The following is a 23,947-nucleotide window of genomic DNA, read 5'->3' on the forward strand; positions in this document are numbered from 1 at the left end:
CACTGGGATTTCCCTCTGGCTTATGCGTTTCCCCCAATGTGTCTGATCCCTATAGTACTCAGGAAGATCAGGGAAGAGAGGGCGAGAGTGATCCTGATTGCCCCCTTTTGGCCCAGGAGGGCATGGTTCTCGTTACTCAGGGCAATGTCTGTGTCCGACCCCTTGGTACTGCCGACCAGCCCGGAGCTTCTTTCTCAGGGTCCATTCAGTTACCCCAATGTGGAATCCCTGCATCTGACGGCGTGGAATTTGAGAGGGAGTTATTGAGGAGAAGAGGGTTTTCAGAGGCTCTCATATCTACCCTTTTAAATAGCCGGAAAGAAGTTACCACTAAAATCTATGCTAAAACTTGGAAAAAGTTCCTTGCCTTCTACCAAAATCCCTTTTCTGGCAAGGTCCCAATTCCGGCTATTCTGGAGTTTTTACAGAAAGGCCGAGAATTGGGCTTGGCTGTAAATACCCTTAGAGTCCAAGTATCAGCTTTGGGAGCGTTATATAACAGTGATGTGGCGGGAAATAGATGGGTTTCCCGATTTATCAGGGCCACTGAACGTAGTAACCCAGTGTATATTCCTAGATTACCACCATGGGATTTAAATTTGGTTTTAGACGCCTTAACAGAACCCCCCTTTGAGCCATTAGATTCTGTCTCCATAAAAAATTTAACCTCAAAAACAGCCTTCCTAGTAGCCCTGACCTCTGCTAGGAGAGTGAGTGACTTACAAGCTTTGTCGATAGACCCTCCTTATTTAATGGTCTTTCAGGACAGGGTAGTGTTAAAACCTGATCCAGCATACCTACCAAAAGTAGCTTCCAAATTTCATAGAAGTCAGGAAATAATTTTACCATCTTTCTGTGACAATCCGAATTCAGCTGACGAGCAGAAATATCACATGTTAGATGTCAGAAGAACTCTATTAGAGTACCTACATAAAACAGAACCATGGAGGCAGAGTAGGGCTCTGTTTGTTTCCTTTCAGAATCCAAGGAAAGGGGCGAGTGTAACTAAAGCGTCTATCGCCAGATGGATAAGAGATGCCATATATCTTGCTTATACTGCTAAAGGCCAGACACCACCAGATGGCATCAGGGCCCACTCCACTCGAGCCATGGCCTCATCCTGGGCGGAAAGAGCGGACGTCTCCATAGACGTAATATGTAAGGCGGCAACGTGGTCATCTCCTTCCACCTTTTATAGACATTATCGCCTTGATTTATCTTCAGAGGCCAATTTAGTTTTTGGCCGTACAGTACTTAGTGCTGTAGTCCCTCCCAGGTGATTGATCTTTGAAAATCTCTCGTAGGGGTGCTGTCGTGGCGATAGGAAAACCGGTTTTTACGTACCGGTAATAGGATTTTACGGAGCCACGACAGCACCCCCGTAGTTATTCACTGGTTTCTGCACCCTTTGGGGAAAGTGTGCTTGTTAAAAAATCACTCTTTAGAAGGTGATGGTATTTAGTAATGTTTAAGTATATATGTTATGTACTAACTCAATGGCGGTGTCCCTTATACTCTGAAACACAAACTGGAGTGATGAGGGGGACCGCCCCTTTAAATCCTGTAGGTTCCTGTCCGGAAGGTGGGCGGATCCCCTCTCTCGTAGGGGTGCTGTCGTGGCTCCGTAAAATCCTATTACCGGTACGTAAAAACCGGTTTTCCTACATCATGCTGCTGATAGATTCCCTTTAAGGGATTATTCTCATGAGGATAAATGGATAAAAATACAAAATGCTTGTAAGAATAAGCATCATTGTAATTGTACTAACTGTTAAAAATCCTCTAGATGTTGTCTAGGGAACCAGCCGCCTCTTAAGCGTATTATAGGTGGCTGGTGTGCTAGGTAAGCAGTGAAGGTGTTTGCTATTAAACTTATATTATAAGCGCTTCTCTGGTGCTTTCTGGATTGTGTCATTGTCCCTGCATTCCTCCGAAGCTGCAGAAGCAAACCTGCCTCATACGGCACAATGGGAGAATGCCCAGTTGGGAGCGAGGTGCAGCCGTGCCTCTGATCCGACCTGTCGGGAGCGCAGCGCTCCGGGAGATCAGTGTTTGGAAACACTACACGACTTATAAGGGTATTCCCGAGACTGCTATAGTGGGCGATGGGCTTTATTCAGTTACTAACGTTTGTCCTTTATAGGTTGTTTTTGGGACACGATAGTTTGACATTGCTGCCTGCTCTACCAGATAAGTTCGTCAGCGTCTGATGAATAAGTTCCCATACTGAGAAACTGACAATTACCGCGGGATGCTGAGGAGGACGATCCGATCATACATGTGCCGTCATTACTCAGTAACGCAGCTGTCCTACTTTCTTTTAGGTTTACCTGGACTGAAGTGCTGAGCCATTCCTTCTGGAAAGACGCATTCTGTGGTGGTGACGACGGCAGTGTCCCCGATGTCTGTACCCTGAGGTATGCAGCGTCAGGTTTTCTGAATGGACAATAGATGCTCAAATATTAAAAATACGTAGTATGGTGTATATTGGGCGTATATATCGGGAGAATATATGCCAGATTGAAGGCTGGAGTGTCATGTATGTGATATCCAAGTATGATCATGATAAGAAGGGATAAGCTGTGTATTTAGGAATACCTAGTATTATAGTGCCAAAATATACCGCAGTCCTGTAGGATTCCTTATTGTAAATGTCTCCCAGAACGGACATCTGACATGGGCTGCGGTACCACCACACGTATTGTTCGGGACAAGATACCATTAGCAGTACAGAATACATATTTGTATTGTAATGTATGTAATGAAGGATGTTAGTGGGTGACCTCATGTATGTATACATAGGATGATGGCCAGCCTCCTGGTTAATTGCTCAGATTTGGTATTCTACCCTCTCTCTGATAATGTAGTATAGTGAATGTACGGGATATGGAGACCCTGAAAGTGTAGGTCTCCACTTGTGAAAGTAGAATTCTCAGCGCTCCCTTAATGGCGCACGTGTGCAGTTCTAATGGCCGCTGCCGTAAGGCACATTACAAATGTGATGTGTATATTCTCAGAGTTGGCTTCGGCAGCGACATCTCGTTCACCTTCCTCTAGGCCTAAAGTGTGACCTGTTTACAAACAAGCCCACTAGTGGCCACAGGCCAGGATTCACATTGCATCCATCTATAGGAATGTGGACAAAGTATATTTGTCTCAATGTTGAGAATTTTCTTTAAGTCCAAAACCACTTTATCTACGATACACGTTAAATTCTTGAAGAAGGATATGGAATGAGTTTGTGTCTGTGTTCCGGGCTTCCTGGGATGTCTGCTACAGGCTGTGTGCACACGTTGCGGACTTGATTGCAGATCCGCAGCGTTTTTTGCCGCACGGAATTGCATCAAATCCACAGTGTAGTGCACAACCAATGTAAGTCTATGGGAGCCGCAGACTTATTGTGCACATGTTGTGGAAAATGCCACATCGGAACACAGCTTTTTTTTCCGCAGCATGTCACTTCTTTTGGGCGGAACTGCAGCGTTTCTGCACCCATAGACTTGCATTGAGTCGGGCACATCCGCAGCAAAACCAAAGATGTAAAAAAAGATCTGCAGTTTTGCTCCGGATATGGGTGCTAGAAATGCTGCAGTTCAGGAGGAGGGAAGTGTGTGGGCGGTGACTGTGTGCGTGTATGTGTGTGGGCGGGGTCTGCGGGTGTGTGCAGCGCTGTGCAGAACGGTTCGGGTGTGTGCAGGGCTGTCCGGGTGTGTGCGGCACTGTCCGGATGTATGTGGGGGGTTGTGTGTGTGTGTGTGTGTGCGCAGGCATCGTCCAGGCTATGCCTGCTACAGTGACAGTGAGTGACACATTAGCCAATGATGGGACAGTAGTAGTCCCATCATCTGGCTAATGTGTTGAATGTTAAAAAACAAAACAAAAAAAAAACACAGAAAACAAATGTACACATGTACAGAACATACAACATGCACCATACAACATTCAACATGCAACATGCCACATACACCATGCAACATGCCACATGCAACATGCCACATACAGTACATACATACAGTACATACAACATATAACAGTATATACAACATATAACAGTACATACAACATATAACAGTACATACAGTACATATAACATACAGTACATACTCACCATCACCTTGTTCCCGAAGCCAGTGTCACCTGTAAAAAATATTAAAATAACAAACAAACAATACACTCCCTGTGTCCGCAGATATCCAATTAAAACGAGTGTCCCACGACGATCTCCCGTGGAGACCAGCCACCACAGCTGATGCAACCGCCCTCCAGGGGCTCCAGGAATACAATGACAAAAGGTGTCCTTCCACAATATATTCCTCCTCCACTGTAAAAAAATAGTCCCTAGTCTCACTTGTGGCACTGCTGTGTGGGAAAATTCCCACGCAGCATTGCCATAAAGTGAGACCCTGTACTAAGGTAACCTCAGTGATGCACTGCAGGAGCCATTGTCTCCTGTCAGTGTGTCACTGAGGGTCTATAGAGCAGTAACATCACCCGATGTCACTGTTCTATAGGGGAGATCGTCGTGGGACACTCGTTATTAATTGGACTACGGCGGAAAGTGAGTATACGGTTATTATTTTTAATTTTTTGGAGGCGATCGAGTATGATAAGTATGGTTAATTTAAAAATATTAAAATGCTTTTTTTCTGGCTGTGTCTTTATTTATTTATTTTTTAACCCTTTCACTACTCTAGGATTAATAATGGATAGGTGTCTTATTGACGTCTCTCCATCATTAACCTGGCTTAATGTCACCTTACAATAGCAAGGTGACATTAACCCCTTATTACCCCATATCCCACCGCTACAGGGGAGAGGGGCTAAGTGCCAGAATTTGCGCCATCTCTGGGGCAGCTGCGGGCTGGTATTTGTAGCAGGGGGAGGGGGGCAATATCCATGGCCCCTCTCTAGGCTATGAATATCAGCTGTCTGCGTAGCCTTTCTGGCTATAAAATATAGGGGGACCCAACGTCATTTTTCTTTGGGGGGGGGTCCCCCTATTTTAATAGCCAGTAAAGGCTACGCAGACAGCTCCAGGCTGATATTCATAGCCTGGGAGGGGGCCATGGGTATTAGCCCCTTCCCAGGCTACAAATATTGGTCCCCGGCCGTCGGCTTTCACCCTCTGGCGCAGAAAATTGCGTGGGAGCCCACGCCATTTTTTTTACCGTTTTTTTTTAACTAAACATTAATAAACATTGGCCTTGCTATTATATATCTATGGATAATCTATCTATAGATATATTTATAGATATATCTATCCATATATCTATAGGATATGTGTCCACGGGCCGGATTGCCGGCGCTTTGGACGGAGCAAAAAACTCGCTCCGCCTAAAGCGCCGCCCCCTTCTGTATGCTCGTTGAATCCGGATGTGTTCATTGCACACATCCGGAATCACCACACCCCACACATAGGGTACTGTGATTTACCTTGCGGCAACGGAGCGTCGCCTCAAGGTAAACGGATAAGCTGCGTTCTGAAAAGACGCACCGCATGTCCGTAAACGCAGGGCCGCCAGATGCGTGTTCGCACGCATAGTGGAGACGGGATTTCATAAAATCCCCTCCACTATGCGGTAACATCTGGATGTTGCGGGCTCAACGCTGCGGCTGTACGCAGCATCCAATCCTCAGCTAATCCGGATGTAATCTGGCCCGTGGACACATACCCTACACTATCCATGCATCTGTCCATAGATCTATCTATCCATCTCATTCCTTCTATCTATCTATCTATCTATCTATCTATCTATCTATCTATCTATCTATCTATCTGTGTGTAATGGAGTGTGGGTTGGACAAATGTAAAAGAGGAGGTTGGACAATAATGACATCACAAATCTTTTTTTTTTTGTTCAATAATACATCTTTATGTAGCTTTCAAAAACGCACAAAAAAGCATACAAAACACATCAAAACCATGCAAAAAACGCTGCCAGGAGATGCATATTTTGTGCAGAAAATTCTGCACCCAAATCTGCAACGTGTGCACATAGCCTTAGTCTATTGTGGCTATGCTGCGCTCAGGAGACATTGCCCAGACATACTAACACAAGGGAAAGCGGAAACTCGCCGAACAAGGCATTTGTCTTGGTTCTACCACCATCTAGTGGCCATTAATGACAATAACAACATATCCGGGTAATCAGACGCTGTCTGCACATTAAGGAACAGTGAGCGTTCGCTATACAGCTGATCTGTCAGTAGATTTTGCAATACTAGCTGCATCTCTTAGACCCTATGATGCTTGTGTACTTAATTAAAAATCCATGTTCAATTGTCTGTGTAATCCTGACATTAATAGGAGTTCATCGAAAGCGCTCTTGTGCCACCTGCATTTAACCAGTTAAAATTTCTCATTTTGGAGTTCCTAAATCAGATCTGTTCCTCGCCAAACATAATTTTCTATCCTTTTATAGCTGTCTGGTTAAAGAAATAAAAAAGGGCTGTTGTGAGACAAACCGTTTGAACACTTTGTCATAATAAATTCACTATTATTCCAATTTTACAATTTTCAGCATAAATGAGTACACCCCCTTTGAAAAGTAAGATTTTAATTAATATCCCACTGAAGTAATTTCCAAAATTTTTACAAGTCTGAGTTTCATAGAACATTTTTCTTTTAACCCATAACTTGGAAGTAAGATTAATATAACTTTCATTACAAAATCTTCAGAGGTACTCAGACTGGTTGATGCAATAATGAACACTCCCCACATCATAAACTACTACATCTTGTATTTTGTATGACCTCCATCATTTTTAATGACTGCCCCAAGTCTTGTAGGCATAGAATTAACAAGTTGGCGACAAATTACCATGTATATCGTTTTCCATTTTTCAAGAACAACCTCTTTCGGAGCCTGGATGGAGAGTGACACACTAACTTGTCTCATCAGAATTCCCCATAGGTGTTAGGTTAGGTTCGGATCAAGAGACGTATTTGGCCATTGAGTCACTTTCACCCTATTCTTCAGAAATGCCACAGTGGCCTTGGATGTCTCTTGTGATGCTGATCAGAGTGTTTGCCGCGCGGTCATGCTTGGCAAACAACGAATGCTCGGGCCCTCCTTTCACCTGAATGGGGTTCGGATTCTGATACCTTAACCAATATTTTTTTAGATGTTCGGCTGAACCCATGGACCCGAACAGCCAGGGGTCCACCCATTACTAGTCATGGGTTTTCAGATAAAATTAAAATATGATTTTTTTTTACTCATATAACTGAATATTATGTTTTCTACTTTTAAGTATTTGAGGAGGGATTATTTCCACAACTCCCCTGTCATCTGCTTGGTAGCTACAAGAATGATCCTGGAGACCATTTTTCGTGGTCCCCAAAGAAGGGCCATGTGTGAAGTTGCCAAGGACAGCATCCTTTGTGATTCTTCTCCATAGAAAATAGAAAAAGAAATGCGGCACTCACCCAGATTGCAGTGAAGTTGATGTCTTTTATTTTACCATATACAGACATTTTCTTGGAATCGGCAGGTAAAAAGTGAGGGTGCGGGGAGTGCCGCATTTCTTTTTCTATTTTCTATGGACTATCTATTATATGTGAAGCACCAGTTCCCAGTGGCAAAAAGCAACCATTTTTTTAGTCCTGAAGGATCATATGTTTTATGCCTTGAAATGCACCACAGCTCTTAGTGCCATTCAATTTTTAATTTTTTTTTTCTGAGAACCTTTGTGATTCTTCTAAGATCAGTTTTAGTGATTGTTCTAACCATTTGTTCACCACTGAACTCTATCTAGGGTATGTCCACCGAATAGGCAGAAAGCCCCCAGACTCAGCATAGTCTCACTAACAATCCTATAGTATGTGTCTACCCTCCCAGACATATTTTGAAATATTGGTTATTGCATGTCAAGTCTTTTTCTTCCAGCCTTGCCTGGATTATGCCACACACCTGTGAGCATTCCTACATTATATGATGCTGCCTTAAAGAAATACCACTGTCCTTTTATACTCTCCTAGAAAAATGTAAAATCTCTAACATGAGATGTCCCTTTATTATGCCAGGTTACATACGGAAGCTGCGGACAGTGACACCAAGGACAGGCCGGAAACTCCAGGAAACATACACAAGTCATTTAAGATTGGTTTGTATCCGCAGTGATCCTGTCTCCTTTATTACAGTTTATCCAATGGGATCTGCGTATAATCTAATGATCAGCATGGCTGCTGTCAGGGGAGACATGTATTTTTTCTGTCTGATTCTTTTGTTTCCCTGGAGGGGAATGAGTCCATTGTAGAGCTGATTGTTACTCAATGTCATTTTGCCTTTTATTGACAATGTCAGATGGTCAGATTGGCATATATATGCTGTAATTATCTTTTTTTTGTATGTTTTCTTTTCTTATATAGAAAATTCTGCACATTTAAGACCCAAAAGTGCGTTGGATGGAGAATCAAATGAAGCAATTTTCTCATTAAGGTAATTAAAAGAAAGTGCATTCAGTAGACTGTGGCTGCCCCATCTTGTAATAATGCTGCTCTCTATATATCGTGTAATTGGATCATCGGTGTCGTCTTCTAGTGGTGCTCAATGGCAGAGATATCGTCCTCATATACTCAGTGTTCCAAGGAGAAGAAATTACAGGGCACTCACCAAGACATAAAATAAAGTGATTTATTCCATTCCAAGGCTTGCTTAACCCCATTCATGAGCCGCTAATAGAATAAGCCGCTCTGTTTTACGTCTTGGTGAGTGCCGCTGAATTTTTGCTCTTTGAAGCATTGAGTGAAAGTTTTTCCAACTGTTTTCTACAGTAAAACAGTCAATTAGTGGTTGATTTGTGTATGGCAGCACTAACCCTTGAACACTTCTTTTGAAAGGGTCATCAAGGTTAAGATATTGATGACCTGTCCATGGGATTGGTAGGTGTTCGGCCATCAGTTATCTGGTAAGGGGGTAACGGGCTGATGTAAGGGATACACAGGGGGACAAAACGGCTCGGCTCCCTGTTTTGTGGCCATTTCTTAGCTTCTATCTATTTAAATAGGAGACATGGCATATATCTGTCTCCCAGACAATATGCAGCAAAGATGGGAGCACTCAAAAAATGAGAAAAAAACAGTGGTCTTTATTCACCCATGTACGTGCATCTCCCAGAGAAGATACCAGCTGATTGGTGGGAATGGTGAGTGTCAGACCCTCGCCAATCCTACAGATAAATCAACTAGTTTAGTCCCACCATACCCCTTTAATAATCTGGTGGAGTGGTGGTAAAATACTTTGCCTGGTAGTAGAGGTCCACTCTACTTACCAGGGATTCATCTGTATGATCAGTGCAAGTTATCGTGCTTTATGACTATTCATGGAAACTAAAGAGGTTAATAAAGCACCCAATGTAAATAAAAAGGAAGAAAGCTCGGCTCAGCCATATGAGGGTCCGATGCAGGAAATGCAACTACAAGAAAGGGGATTCAAGCAGCAATAAAAACACACTTTATTGAAAACTGATTTAAAAAGTTGCAACTACATTATCGACCATAACTAACACACTGTTGGTACTGGCGGAATGTACCAAATAATAATTAGAGAGGATATTAGGTGCGTTCACAGTCCTGGGTCCACCGTGCAGAAAAGACACCTGCTGCTCGGTAATGACGGACTATATGGCGGTATAATGTGAGTACACACACGGGTTAGCTTCACCTGGTATGAAGGAAGCGAACCCTGTTGCGTCACAGGGCCGCGGTACCGCACAAAGAGCGCAAGCAAAGAGTCACAGAACTCTGATCCAAGACTCAGGGAAAGAGTTCCTCTAGTCCACTTGCGCTTGACACCGCTACTGTGCTGTCAGAGATTAATCAGAACTAATAATTTACTGCACAAGGGTGCGTACAGCGCCGCTCTGGCAGACGCCACTAACCACCAGGAAAGTGCACTATTACTGCACGGCGCCGCACTGGCGGACACTGCTAACAGACGCAGTATCGTGTGCTAGATGTGTGGGATAGCACTGTCAGGTGCTAGGTAGCTTCCACCATTCACGTGCAGTCAACAACACTAGGGATGGGAATGATTCGGAGCTTTCATCCATCGACAGGCATACATCCACACACACACATGTTAGCAAGTTTACACTAGCGCATGGCTGAGCGGCCATGCGAACCTTTTGTATTAGGAGCGCTTCGGGACCTTCCTGATGGTCCAATGGGAGCCGCAACAGGACCTGAGCATGTGACCCCCAACCTCCAATTGGAGGTTGTCCCGTGGGCATGCTCCGTATGAGAAAAGCAGGACTTAGTGCTCGCTGCTGATCAGTGCTGGCTACAAAAGCAGAGCCTGGAAAGGCAGCAGTAATCAAGCACACAGTATCAGCTTGAGCCAGACTCTGGGACCGACGTCTCCGCTGAGCAGGCTCCACTGCGGCTGGAGGAGAATGTGAGATCGCAGCAGAGATGGTTCGAGATTCCCCCTGTGCAGCGGCGGGAACTCAACACCTAACACACACGTGTTTCAGACTGCTGTCCTTGGCAGTAGCTTAGTTATCCCTCGTTACGAACACTAACAACTTACTCTCACTGTATAAGTGGTCGTAACCATGGATACCTAAGATACTGCAATCCCTGCACATGGGGTAAGCGACATAGTGAATCAGAAGAACTATGCTATATTTCTAATTGGAGGTATTTGATAATAATATTATTACACCTACTACATATTGGGATAGGTTCTTGGAGATGGGAATACCCCTTATACAATTCCTGGTAAAATACCGTTTTCTGCATGATGCAAACAAGCCCCAGTGGAATGTGATGGGGGCAGCACAGTTGTATAATACTGAAGAACATCCACTCACACACCTATCATCGATGAGCAGGTTGGATGCTGGGGATGTTAAGTGCTGACTTTATAAAAGGCGTCAGTCACCCAGAAACGTGTAGTGCACCATGCCAACTTACTGCTTACTTGTCACAACCATTAACTCAGATCGCCTGTGCAATTAATATACGGAGTGACATCATACTATGCAGTCTTATGAAGATGTAGCATAGTAATAAACCAAGTCTATGGACACGTCCGCTCTCCTATTGATTGATTATTAATCAATAATTTCCATATTTTCTTGCCTTTTCTGTCCGCCTGCGCCTCTTAGCAGTGATTGTATGAGGCAGTAAGCATCAGCTACTTTTAGGTGGGATTGATTCTCACCTTCGGACTCCACAGCCGCACAGGCATAGATGAGGCTGAGTTTGGATCAGGAGACCCTCTGTCAGCTGTTCCGTGTATCGTGGTCCATACTCGTACCGTGATGTATGATGTGTGAATCTGGCCTTATGATGCTAACCATTCATTACCACTCATAGTTTGCAATATTTAGTCATGATAACTTGTGGCCATTTTGCAGCTCATATACCACCCCAAGAGCAAGCAGTGCTACGACTAAAGCCAGCAATCTACTGCAGCAAAAAGATAAAGTCCGGCAGTCAATGCTACCAACGTCAGATGCTCCAAAGCTCATGGTATGCTTTCTTTTATTGCATTATTTCTATGTTTTATGGCTTGTGTCTCCTTAAACATTCTAATATTTAATACTGTAAAGCATAGTTTAAAATTGATATGCCCAACAAGTCTGGACCCCCCACCAATCCTTCCTCTTCTTTGTGTCCTTTAAGTTCTTCCTTTACTACGTACAGATTGCCCCCTCCCTATTATTCTGATCAGACATCTTCAGATCACGTGGCCCAAGGACTTATCATGTTGTCAATCTCTTCATCCAAACTCCTTTTATCAATTTCTGTTATTTTGTCAAAACTTCTCAGCTGCAAAGAAAAGAGCTAAAAGTGATGAGACACATTGGGAAATTGTGTATTTCAGTATAAGCTATCATTTATCAAACTTTCTTTTTTTCTAACTGATACAGTTTTAGAGGGGTTGTCTCTTGTTCATTAGGGTAAGTTCACACAGGGCGTTTTTGCTACTTTTTTTGCTGCGTTTTTTATGCTAATTTTTAGCTGCTTTTTACAGTACCAGCAAAGCCTATGAGTTTTCAGAAATCTCATGCACACACATTGGTTTTTTGTGTGATCAGTATTTTTTGTTTTGCTGCGTTTTTTGGACATAGGGCATGTCACTTCTTTCAAGCAAGGTTGACTTTTCTTGCAGCATATTTACTGCAGAAAAGTCATGGACATCCGGATTTGACGTCACACTCGACTCTGCTACATCTAGATGGCAGGCTGCATGATGCGTCCATACAGCCTGTCATCCAGCAGAGGGGACCTGAACCCTATTCACTTTAATAGGGGGCCCAACATAACACTGTTTGGTGCGCTATCATGCATATGACAGAGTTTCAAACACCGCTGCTGATCGGCGGGGAAATCATACCCGCAGATCAGAGAGGCGCGCTTCCCACGCCGTCAGAAGATGGCGGTAGTGCTCAGCTGTGATCGGAGGTATAAACTTCACCTCTGATCACTGGTGTCAGCTGATGAGGCAACTGATCCCATCATCTGACACCTAGAGCCGCTAATTACAGTGACAGCAGGAGCGGCGGATGGGAGTTTTCATCTGCCGCTCCTGCGCTATAAATAAATAATAAATTTAAAAAAAAAACGGCGTGGTTTCCACCCTATTTTTGACAAACAGCTAGTGATGAGCGAGTGTACTCATTGCTCGGGTTTTCCAGAGCACGCTCGGGTGACCTCCAAGTATTATTGCTCGGAGATATAGTTTTCATCTCCTCTGTTGCATGATTTACGGCTTCCAGATAGGCTGAGTACATGTGAGGAATGCCTGTATGTTAGGGAATTCCCACATGTATTCAGCTTATCTGGAAGCCGTAAATCATGCAACTGAGGTGATGAAAACTCTATCTCCAAGCAATAACAAATACTCGGAGGTCACCCGAGCGTGCTCTGAAAAACCCGAGCAACGAATATACTCGCTCATCACTATAACAAGCCAGACAAAACTCACAGCTGGGGGCTACAACCCACAGCTGTCAGCTTCAGCAAGGCTAGTTATCAAGAATAGAGGGGTCCTCAAAATTTTTTTTTTTTTTTTTTTTTTTTTTTTTAATATGTAAATAAACAATTTAAAAAAACGGCCATGGATATGGGCCCCCCCCAGCCTAAAAATAGCAGCCCACAACTGCCCAGAAAAGGTGCATCTATTAGATGCGCCAATTCTGACGCTTTGCCCAGCTGTTCCCACTTGCCCTGTAGTGGTGGCAAGCGGGCTAATAAGGGGTTAATGTCACTTTTCTATTGCAAGGCTTAGTAATGGAGAGGTGTCAATAAGACACCTATCCATCAGGGCTGTGGAGTCGGTAAGCCACAGTTCCGACTCCTGGATTTTATCAAGTTCCGGCTCCGACTCCGACTCCTTCATAAATGGCCAATTCGTAACAATAAATTTACTGTTGTCAAATATTAACATCATGCTTATTCAGTTTCTCACCATCATATAGGTAATCTGACCACTTAGAGCAAAAACTATATTTATTAGAATACAATTAGAATATAGCAAATAACTTTTATAAACTTTTCTAAACTCTTGTAAGTAAATATGCAATAAACACTGTTATGCAGTTAATAAGAAGAAATCTATAAATTTGTCCTCAGAAAAAGTATTGCCTCTGTCAGATCCTCCTTCATGGATGCCCTCAAATCTGATCTAATTATTTTGAGAGCAGAGAACAACCTCTCTACACTAACTTGGGTTGGTGGCAAAGCAGTAACCACTCGGGCAACATCTCTGACAATGTCAGGATACAGAGGAATCGCTTGTTGCACTGTTGTTTTTGATGAACGGTCACATTTCTCAATTTCTTTTAGTGCACATGAAAAATTCTGCTGAAATGTACTGGCTGTGTTCTTTGATGGGGATGACTCTTCTATGCGGGAACGCTTTGCACGGTCCTTGTGATCCAAATATTTTTCGAAATTAAATTCTTCATCAGTTGATGAGGGTGAAGATGTGGCAGGACGACCAAATTCTTCTTGTTCCTCCTGACTGTTCTGCAACCCTTTCATCCTTACTGCTATTTCAAACAGAACTTCTTTTCCTTTAGTTAGCTGTTGATTATCTAGAAGAATCCGATGCATTGGGTCTACATAAACAGCTGCCAAAAGAATGTTATTTTGTAATAGTAGCTCCTCTCTCCGTTTCATTCATGTAGCAATGCCACTTGCAATTAACCCTCCTCTTTGGGACAGGCGAAACATCAGGTTCTTCCACTCCTTTAAGAAAATACCTGGAGTTAAGTCCTCTGCTTGTAATTTTTTAGTCACTGTAAATGGGTGCTCTAGCAATTTTTTCAGCTCAGTCACCTGATTCCACTGACTTTCATTTAGCGTCAGTTGAGGGTTAGCCATGTCTACAAGAAAGGTTTTCAGTTCAACCAAACACTGAATCATTAAGTACTGCCCCATCGTGTGGCTTGATCAATAATTGCCCCTTTTCCAGCATATCTCTTCAAAATTGAGTCAATTTTCTCACCTTGCCAATCAGTGCAGCAGCATGTCCTTCTTACAGACTGTCTCTTATAGCCAGCTGTAGCGTATGCACAACACAGCGCATGTGATGAAAGAACGTATTGACACCGTTTCAACAAGATCATCTAAACTATCATGTTGCTGTTCATCTGAAGAAACTTCAGTTTGCTCCTCAGTTACAATACTGTGTTCCTCTATTTCAAACATTTCTGTGTCTGTGGACCCAGAATGTTCTTCTAGCTGCTGGTCACCATCATTACTCTCATTCATTAGCTTAATAGTACTTATCATATTTGAAGCATTGTCAGTTACGACAGAAAGAACTTGCTCTTTTTTAAGTTCATAGTCTTGCAGAACCTTTTCCACCAAGACCTGGAGAAACTCACTGGTGTGATGAGCTTTGGTGTCTTTTACTGCCAATGTCTTGGTAACTATTTTATTTTTGTCACAAACAAATCGGACATTGATGGCAAAATAGTTCACTCTGTGACGTGTGCAGGCATCTATTTTAAGAAACAGAAAGCGTCCCTTGAGAGTTTTTTTAAGTTCTTCCTTTTGTTTAAAAGCTTCTTCGATTACTAATTTTCTAATACTCTCTTTCTCCAGAGAAACACCAAGCTTGCGGGCCATTTCCCCATTCAGACACATAAAAGCTGGTCGTGAAAATAATGAAATAGGCACACTATCCTTTACAATAAGCTCTATGATCTGTTTTTTTAAATGTATCTACTGTCATTGTCACAGTAACTTTGTCACTGACAAAATATCTTGCAACTGATGGCTGCAAAGTTCTCTGCTCCTTTGTTTGGCTGGAAGAGCTGGGCACTGGTTCATTGGTTTGGATGCAGTCTTTCTCATCCACTGCTTTCAGTACTTCTGGAAGAAAGCGCTGTAAATGTCTCTTTAGATTAGAAGCTCTGGTAGGAGCATTTTTATCTTTGCCTGAATATGCACTGATCTTGGCTTCACAGCATTTGTTTTCGTCTGGATCATTTGTCCTACACTGACAGACATAATGTTTTCTATCTTGAGTGATGGTGAAATGTTCAAATACAGCTGATTTAATGTGACGCTTCTTTGACATTCTCAGGTTTTTAATTCTGCATTCACAATCCAAATGACAATTGTTTTTCCTAAAAACAATTGTACAAAATTATTGCCAGGTCGTAAAACTGATATAGTGGTCAGTAATACTGTTATTCCTCATGTACTCACAGTTAACTGATGCAAAGTTTGTTGAAAGGATAATACTTCTTACAGTCTTCCTCTTCTGAGTAGCAGCTGTGAGATGCTTGGAAGATGCACCCCAAACATCTAGTCTAGAGGAGGAGCTTTACTACTAAGAATTTGCAACACATTTTCACTTTCAGTTTCATACATTGTAAGTAGGGGGGTTGGGGCAACATGAGGTTAACCAAGTATAAGATTAGATAAGGGCAGTGGAGAACAGTGACACACAAGAACTAAGAAATATCTCTATCTCAAGCAGAACTGCTTATCACTTTTGTTCATAGTTTGATAGACGTATATATTTGAGTAACATTTATAAAATTCATATGAAAGTTCAATTACGAAATATTAATACATTTTTTGTAAATCTGGAGTCGGTACATTTCTACCGACTCTGACTCCAACCAAAACTAACTCCGACTCCACGACTCCGACTCCACAGCCCTGCTATCCATTACTAATGCTATAGTAATGAAAGGGTTAAATAAACACACACATGCAGAAAAACATATTTTAATGAAATAAAGCACCACGCAGTTTTACCATTTTATTGTTCTGCCATTCCAAGTGAATCCATCGATCTTCTGAAAAAAAATAATAAACCAAAAGTATACTCCCTGATCCGTCGTGATCCAATATAACAAGTGTCCCAGGCAGAATCTGGGGGAGATAAAGCTTACAACCGGGAGCACTGCTAATGTGACCGCTCCGGGCTGTAAGCTACTGGGGAATGAAGGAGATGGAGCAGGCGCAGACTCAGTAACGAGCGGTGACATCACCGAGTCGGCGCTCCCTCACAGCCTGACTTGAGGTAACCTCTGCGCCATGGGAAAATGTCAGGGAAAAGGATACCGCAGGTAAAATATCTATCCTATCAATCTATCTATTCTATCAATCTATCTATTCTATCAATCTATCTATTCTATCAATCTATCTATTCTATCAATCTATCTCTTCTATCAATCTATCTCTTCTATCAATCTATCTATTCTATAAATCTATCTATTCTATCAATCTATCTATTCTATCAGTCTATCTATTCTATCAATTTATCTATTCTATCAATCTATCTATTCTATCAATCTATCTATTCTATCAGTCTATCTATTCCATCAATCTATCTATTCTATGAATCTATCTATTCATTCTATCTACAGGAAGTTGATTTCTTTCCTCTGTGTGCACTCAACTTCATTGGCATGCACAAAGAGAAAAAAAAACGCACCAAAAATGCGACAAAAAACGCAGCTAAACCTGCGTTTTTGGCGAAGCCTCTTTCCTGCCAAGATGATGAGGTTTTAATGCAGAAAAAAAAGCGCTGTGTGAACTTACCCTAAATGGTTGACATTACAAAGTGCTTATGACAACAACCAGTTTTGCATTTCTCCTTCGCCTCATTGGGGGACACAGACACGGTTTATGCTGCTGCCACTAAGTGATACAAAGAAAGTTAGCTCCTCCCCTGCAGTATACACCCTCCTGCTGGCTCTCAGCTAACCAGTTCTTGCTTAGTGTCCGTAGGAGGCACATGGACGGGTCTGCTATTCAGACCCAAACCTCAGAAGAACATTATTGCTCAGAGAATGGAAGCGTACTCTGCGTTCAAAAGGCCTCTGACATCACTCCCTTACTAGAGTGATCGGTTATTCGGTGAGAAGTTGGGAGTGTTCCCCACGCAGGAACAAAGGATCGCATGTTTCCTATAGACCCAACCAGCAGTGGATCAGATGTCCAGGACGGTCTACATCTAAGGTACCGTATATACTCGAGGATAAGCCGACCCGAGTATAAGCTGATCCCCCTAATTTTGCCACAAAAAACTGGGAAAACTTATTGACTCGAGTATAAGCCTAGGGTGGGAAATGCAGCAGCTACCGGTTAATGTCAAAAATAAAAATAAATACCAATAAAAGTAAAATTAATTGAGACATCAGTAGGTTAAGTGTTTTTGAATATCCATATTGAATCAGGAGCCCCATATAATGCTTCATACAGTTCATGATAGGCCCCATAAGATGCTCCATAATAAAATATACCCCATATAATGCTGCACAAAGGTTAATAATGGCCCCATAAGATGCTCCATAGAAACATTTGTCCCATACAATGCTACGATACGATACGATACGATACACTTTATTGATCCCGTGGGAAATTATGGTATCACAGCAGCACAACTTAAATCATAAAAATCATAAAGGAATTACCGTATATACTCGAGTATAAGCCGAGATTTTCAGCCCAAATTTTTGGGCTGAAAGTGCCCCCCTCGGCTTATACTCGAGTCACGGTAGTGGTGGGGTCGGCGGGTGAGGGGGAGAGGGCGCTGAGGCATACTTACCTAGTCCCAGCGATCCTCGCGCTGTCCCTGCCTTCCTCCCCGTCTTCTGTGCTGCAGCGTCTTCCCCTCTTCAGCGGTCACGTGGGACCGCTCATTAGAGATATGAATAAGCGGCTCCACCTCCCATAGGGGCGGAGCCGCCTATTCATTTCTCTAATCAGCGGTGCCGGTGACCGCTGACAGGAAGATGCTGCAGCACAGAAGACGGGGAGGAAGGCAGGGACAGCGCGAGGATCGCCAGGACTAGGTGAGTATGTTATATTCACCTGTCCGCGTTCCAGCCGCCGGGCGTCGCTCCATCTTCCCGGCGCCTCCATCTTCCCGGTGTCTGCGCTCTGACTGTTCAGGCAGAGGGCGCGATGACGCATATAGTGTGCGCGGCGCCCTCTGCCTGATCAGTCAGAGCAGAGACGCCGGGAAGATGGAGGCGCCGGGACCGGACGCTGGGAGCTGCAATCAAGGGAGGTGAGTATGTGTTTTTTTTTTTTTATTGCAGCAGCAGCAGCGGCAGCACAGATTTATGTGCAGCATCTATGGGGGCAGTATGAACGGCACACAGCACTATATGGGGGCAGTATGAACGGCACACAGCACTATATGGGGGCAGTATGAACGGCACACAGCACTATATGGGGGCAGTATGAACGGCACACAGCACTATATGGGGGCAGTATGAACGGCACACAGCACTATATGGGGGCAGTATGAACGGCACACAGCACTATATGGGGGCAGTATGAACGGCACACAGCACTATATGAGGCATCTGTGCAGCATCTATGGGGGCAGTATGAACGGCACACAGCACTATATGGGGGCAGTATGAACGGCACACAGCACTATATGGGGCATCTGTGCAGCATCTATGGGGGCAGTATGAACGGCACACAGCACTATATGGGGCATCTGTGCAGCATCTATGGGGCAGTATGAACGGCACACAGCACTATATGGGGCATCTGTGCAGCATCTATGGGGCAGTATGAACGGCACACAGCACTATATGGGGCATCTGTGCAGCATCTATGGGGCAGTATGAACGGCACACAGCACTATATGGGGCATCTGTGCAGCATCTATGGGGCAATATGAACGGTGCAGAGCACTATATGGCACAGCTATGGGGAAATAATGATCTATTTTTATTTTTGAAATTCACCGGTAAATGCTACATTTCCCACCCTAGGCTTATACTCGAGTCAATAAGTTTTCCCAGTTTTTTGTGGCAAAATTAGGGGGGTCGGCTTATACTCGGGTCGGCTTATACTCGAGTATATACGGTACATAGTTGACATGACAGTTTGTTGACAGAAGAACATTATACATTATACATTAGAATAGGACATACACAACGAGTGAACTGAAATGTAGAGAAATAAGTAGACATTCACCTTGGTGGTTTAACCTTAATGTTATTGTTGTACATTCCCATGGCAGTTGGCACAAACGATTTCCTATATTTTTCCTTCTTACACCTCAGAAGTATTAGCCGGTTGCTGAAGGTGCTCTTCTGTCTCATGAATAGCTCATATAATGGATGTGCATTATTGTTCATAATTGCCATACACTTTTTCAGAGTTCTTTTCTCCACGACCTCCCCAAAAGAGTCCAGATTACAGCCCACAGCAGAACTTGCCTTCTTAATAATCTTATTCAGCTTATTAGCATCAGAGGCCCGCACACTACTACCCCAGCACGTGATTGCAAAAAAGATGGCACTTGCCACTACAGATTGGTAGAACATTTCTAACATTTTGCTACACACATTAAAAGACCTCAGTTTCCTTAGGAAATACAATCTGCTCATCCCCTTCTTGTAGACAAGCTCTGAGTGGCATCTCCAGTCCAGTTTGCTATCCAAATGGACCCCCAAATATTTGTAACTCTCCACCTGCTCTACCTCCTGACCAGCAATAGTGATCGGTAAGCATTCCAACTTAATCCTGCTATAGTTGGCCACCAACTCCTTAGTTTTCTTAACATTTAGTTGTAGATAGTTACCATTGCACCAATCCACGAAATTCGACACCACCCTTCTGTATTCCTCATCCCCCTGATCTCCCCTAATGCATCCCACAACCACGGAGTCATCCGAAAATTTTTGAAGGTGGCAAAGTTCAGATTTATACTGAAAGTCTGAAGTATACAGTGTGAATAGAAAGGGCGCAAGCACCGTTCCCTGGGGGGCACCTACACTGCTCAGTAATCTGCTTGACACCACTGCTCCCATCTGTACAAACTGTGGCCGATCTGATAGGTAGTCAGTTATCCAATTTCTCATCCCCTCCTCCACCTTCATATCAGTCATCTTTTTGTGTAGTAAAAGTGGCTGCAGGGAGTTAAATGCACTCGAGAAATCGAAGAACATCGCTCGCACCATGGTTCCGTCAGTCTCCAGAAATGAATGTACCCTATGTTACAGAGAAAGAATAGCATCATCCACCCCCAATCTATGTCGGTAAGCAAACTGAAGGGGATCGATAAAAGCATTGACCCTTGGTCTTAAGTGAGCAAGCACTAATCTTTCCAAGGCCTTCATAGCGTGAGATGTTAAGGCTACAGGACGATAGTCATTTAGGGTTGCTGCATAAAGGTTGATGGCCCCATAAGATGCTCCACACATTATGGCCCCATAAGATGCTCCACACATTAGGGGCCCCATGAGATGCTCCACACATTATGGCCCATAAGATGCTCCACACATATTGGCCCCATGAGATGCTCCACACATTATGGCCCCATACATTGTGGCCCCATGAGATGCTCCACACATTAGGGGCCCCATGAGATGCTCCACACATTATGCCCCATAAGATGCTCCTCATATATGCCCCATAAGATGCTCCTCATATATGCCCCATAAGATGCTCCATACATTTGCCCCATTTGCTGTTGCTGCGATTAAAATTAAAAAAAAAATCACATACTTACCTCTCTTCGCTCAGGCCCCCGGCACTTGCGATAGTCACCTTCCACAGCTGCGCGCTGCTCTGTCTTCCATCCTCGGCACTGACTGTTCAGGCAGGGGGCGGCGCGCACACTTATCGCGTCATCGCGCCCTCTGACCTGACCAGTCACAGCCAGAGGACGGAAGACAGAGCAGCGCGCAGCGAAGGAACGTGGAAGGTGACTATCGCACAATGCTCCCCCTCCCCTGATATACTCACCTGCTCCCGGCGCGGTCCCTGGCAGCGTCTCACTGTCAGATGGTCTCCCGGAGCCGGCGGCATCTTCCTGTGTTCAGCGGTCTCGTACCGCTCATTAGAGTAATGAATATGCGTGCATATTCATTACTTTAATGAGCGGTACCACGTGACCGCTGAACACAGGAAGCGCTGCCCGGAGACCATGGGACATGCAGGGACAGCGCCAGGAGCAGGTAAGTATATCACAGCCGCCGCTCCCCCTCACCCGCCGACCCCACACTGACACTGACTCGAGTATAAGCCGAGAGGGTCACTTTCAGCCCAAAAAAGTGGGCTGAAAATCTCGGCTTATACTCGAGTATATATGGTATCTTGGTTCCAAAAAGGGGACCGAAAAGTATGACCGACCCTGAACCTCAAACTTCTACCAAGCTTGACAAGGTCCCCCTTCTTCGGATGGAGTTCCTCCGCTCAGCCATTACTTCAAGGGAAAAAGGTAGAGTTTCTTGCATCCACCGACATTCGGGATCTTAATTTCACATTCCTATGTTTTCCCCTCTTCAAAAATTCCTTCGCTTTCCCTTTCGCGAACAGCATTTTCAAATCATGACCTTGTCCTTCGGCCTTGCTACCGCACGTATAGTGTTCGCAAGGGTTATAGCGACTGTCATGTTCCTCTTGCACCCTAGAGGCGTGGTCGTCCTGCCCTATCTGGTCGACTTTCTAGCCGCTCTTCCAGCCCTGCGCTGAGTCGTCTATATGTCTTGCGATACCCTCTTTTTCCTGGGCTGGCAGATAAACTTAGACAAGTTTTTCCTCACTTCCAGCCCAGCAGATATCCTTTTTGAGGATGATCCTGGAATCTTCCAGACGGTTAGTAATTCTCCCTTGAGACAAGGCCGTGGCCCTTCAACAGGGAGCTCGCGCTTTTTCACTCATTCCATTCGATTAGGGTTCTGAGGGAAATTGGTAACGACAATGGAAGCGGTTTCCTTCGCTCCTCTCATTTTCTGCAGGTCAAACAGGCTTTCAGAGGGTAGTCTCTGAGCTCCTTCCTCATCCAGGAGAGATCATTTCTCCTGGTTCAATGGTTATTAGTGACTACCGATGCCAGTCCTCTTCTCTTGATCATTGTTCTGCGGATCCGAACGGTACGGCTAGTTCTACAGCAGGTCCACTGCCTTCTGGCGGGTCACCCCATCCGATTCAATCTGACAATCCCACGTCTGTGCCATACGTAAATCATCTAGCAGATACCCACGGTCAGGCGTCATGGCCAAGGTACCTCACATTCTCTGTTGGGCCACAATCTATCATTCGGTGATCTCGGCACTACACATCTCAGGAGTAGAACTCTGGGCGGCAGACGCCGTCGGGGGTCCATCCTCATGTGACCTTGACCTGGAAGTCTTCCTTCAGATCTGTCTTCTGTGGAGCACTCCAGATGTAGGTCGGATGGCGTCCAGACTGAACGCCAATGTACTCTAATTTCTCCTTCGCCTCATTGGGGGACACAGACCATGGGTGTATGCTGCTGCCACCAGGAGGCTGACACTAAGTAATACAAAGAAAAAGTTAGCTCCTCCCCTGCAGTATACACCCTCCTGCTGGCTCCCAGCTAACCAGTTCTTGCTTAGTGTCCGTAGGAGGCACACGGACGGGTCTGCTATTCAGACCCAAAGAACTCCTTTTTACCGTTTTTTACTACGGTCGAATGGGGCGACGGATTCTTTCATGTTCCGATCTCCTCGAACCATCAACAGGCGAGCACGGGAGTTTTACCTCTCCGTATCCTCTCCTGCGACGTGGGAAGCCACTGCCTGAGCTGATTCTAGGGGCGACGGGCCCCTTCTAGGGCACCGATCTCCCCCCTCCCTTATCAGACGAGCACTGGAGTTTCACCTTCAGTATCCTCTTCTGCAGCCAGGCCTATTGCCGGACATTCAGCCCTGTCCACCAGGTTTTACCCTCGGCTGTACAGAGGCACCTTCCAGCGTGGCGTCCGAGCAGCCCCCACTGCATCACCACTGAAATAGCGGATGATGGAAGGAGGCAGACGGTTCCTCTCCACCCCTCTTCTGCAGGGATGGTGGATGGAGGCTCCCCAACCCTGCACCGTCCTATCTACCCGGGCACAGCTCCTACCTGCAGCATCTGCCTCCCCCTCCATATTGGGGTAAGTGCTCTGTGAGATTTGGGTTTTTCCGGCGGTCAGAGGAGGGCTCCATAGCGACAGGGTCCCCACAGAGCTTCGCGGCTCTTTTCCCCTCAGTCTGCGGGTGCGCGCCGGCCGAAGCCATAAATTTAGTCCCCGGCTTCGGCTCTGTTTAGGCCGCATCCCGGGAAGCCCCGCCCACCGCTTGCTTCCTTCTAGCGGCTCCGCCACCCTATTCAGGCGCTTCTCGTTCCAGACGAGATCTCGGCGGCCATCTTCCTCCTCCTCCATTGCGGTCACTATTTCTTCTGGAGGGGGCTGCGGCCGGCGGTTTTTCAGCGCTGGAGTCAGCGCTATTCCAGAAGGGGGACTCAGATTCTGAGTAAGGTGAATCGCCCCAATATCTCCCCCCCCCCGGCACGCATCCCGGCAGCATTAAGGGACTAGCTTTCCCTGTTTTTTTTTTTTTTATATACTTAAGGCTGCAAACTCTGGTGCTCCTGCAACTACAGAGTGTATAGTACAGTGTGCAGGCTTGCAAACAGAGAGCTGTGAGTTCCCAGCAACGAGAGTTAACTTTTAACATCCTGTCTCATGACTCATTCCCTGGTATTTGC

General features: G+C 44.7%; 1 protein-coding gene across 4 annotated transcripts in view; it reads left to right on the top strand.

Moving 5' to 3' along the window:
- Positions 1-23,947, top strand: part of ULK4 (unc-51 like kinase 4) — a 941,213-nt gene that overhangs the window by 67,099 nt on the left and 850,167 nt on the right. For all 4 annotated transcript variants that reach the window (XM_069730129.1, XM_069730128.1, XM_069730126.1 and 1 more), the window contains exons 9-12: positions 2,325-2,417; positions 8,027-8,106; positions 8,372-8,441; positions 11,365-11,479. In XM_069730129.1, the coding sequence (XP_069586230.1) occupies positions 2,325-2,417; positions 8,027-8,106; positions 8,372-8,441; positions 11,365-11,479 (358 nt within the window). The remainder of the gene's footprint in view (positions 1-2,324; positions 2,418-8,026; positions 8,107-8,371; positions 8,442-11,364; positions 11,480-23,947) is intronic.

This window comes from Ranitomeya imitator, chromosome 6 (assembly GCF_032444005.1).
Source record: "Ranitomeya imitator isolate aRanImi1 chromosome 6, aRanImi1.pri, whole genome shotgun sequence".
NCBI classification, from domain to species: Eukaryota; Metazoa; Chordata; class Amphibia; order Anura; family Dendrobatidae; genus Ranitomeya; species Ranitomeya imitator.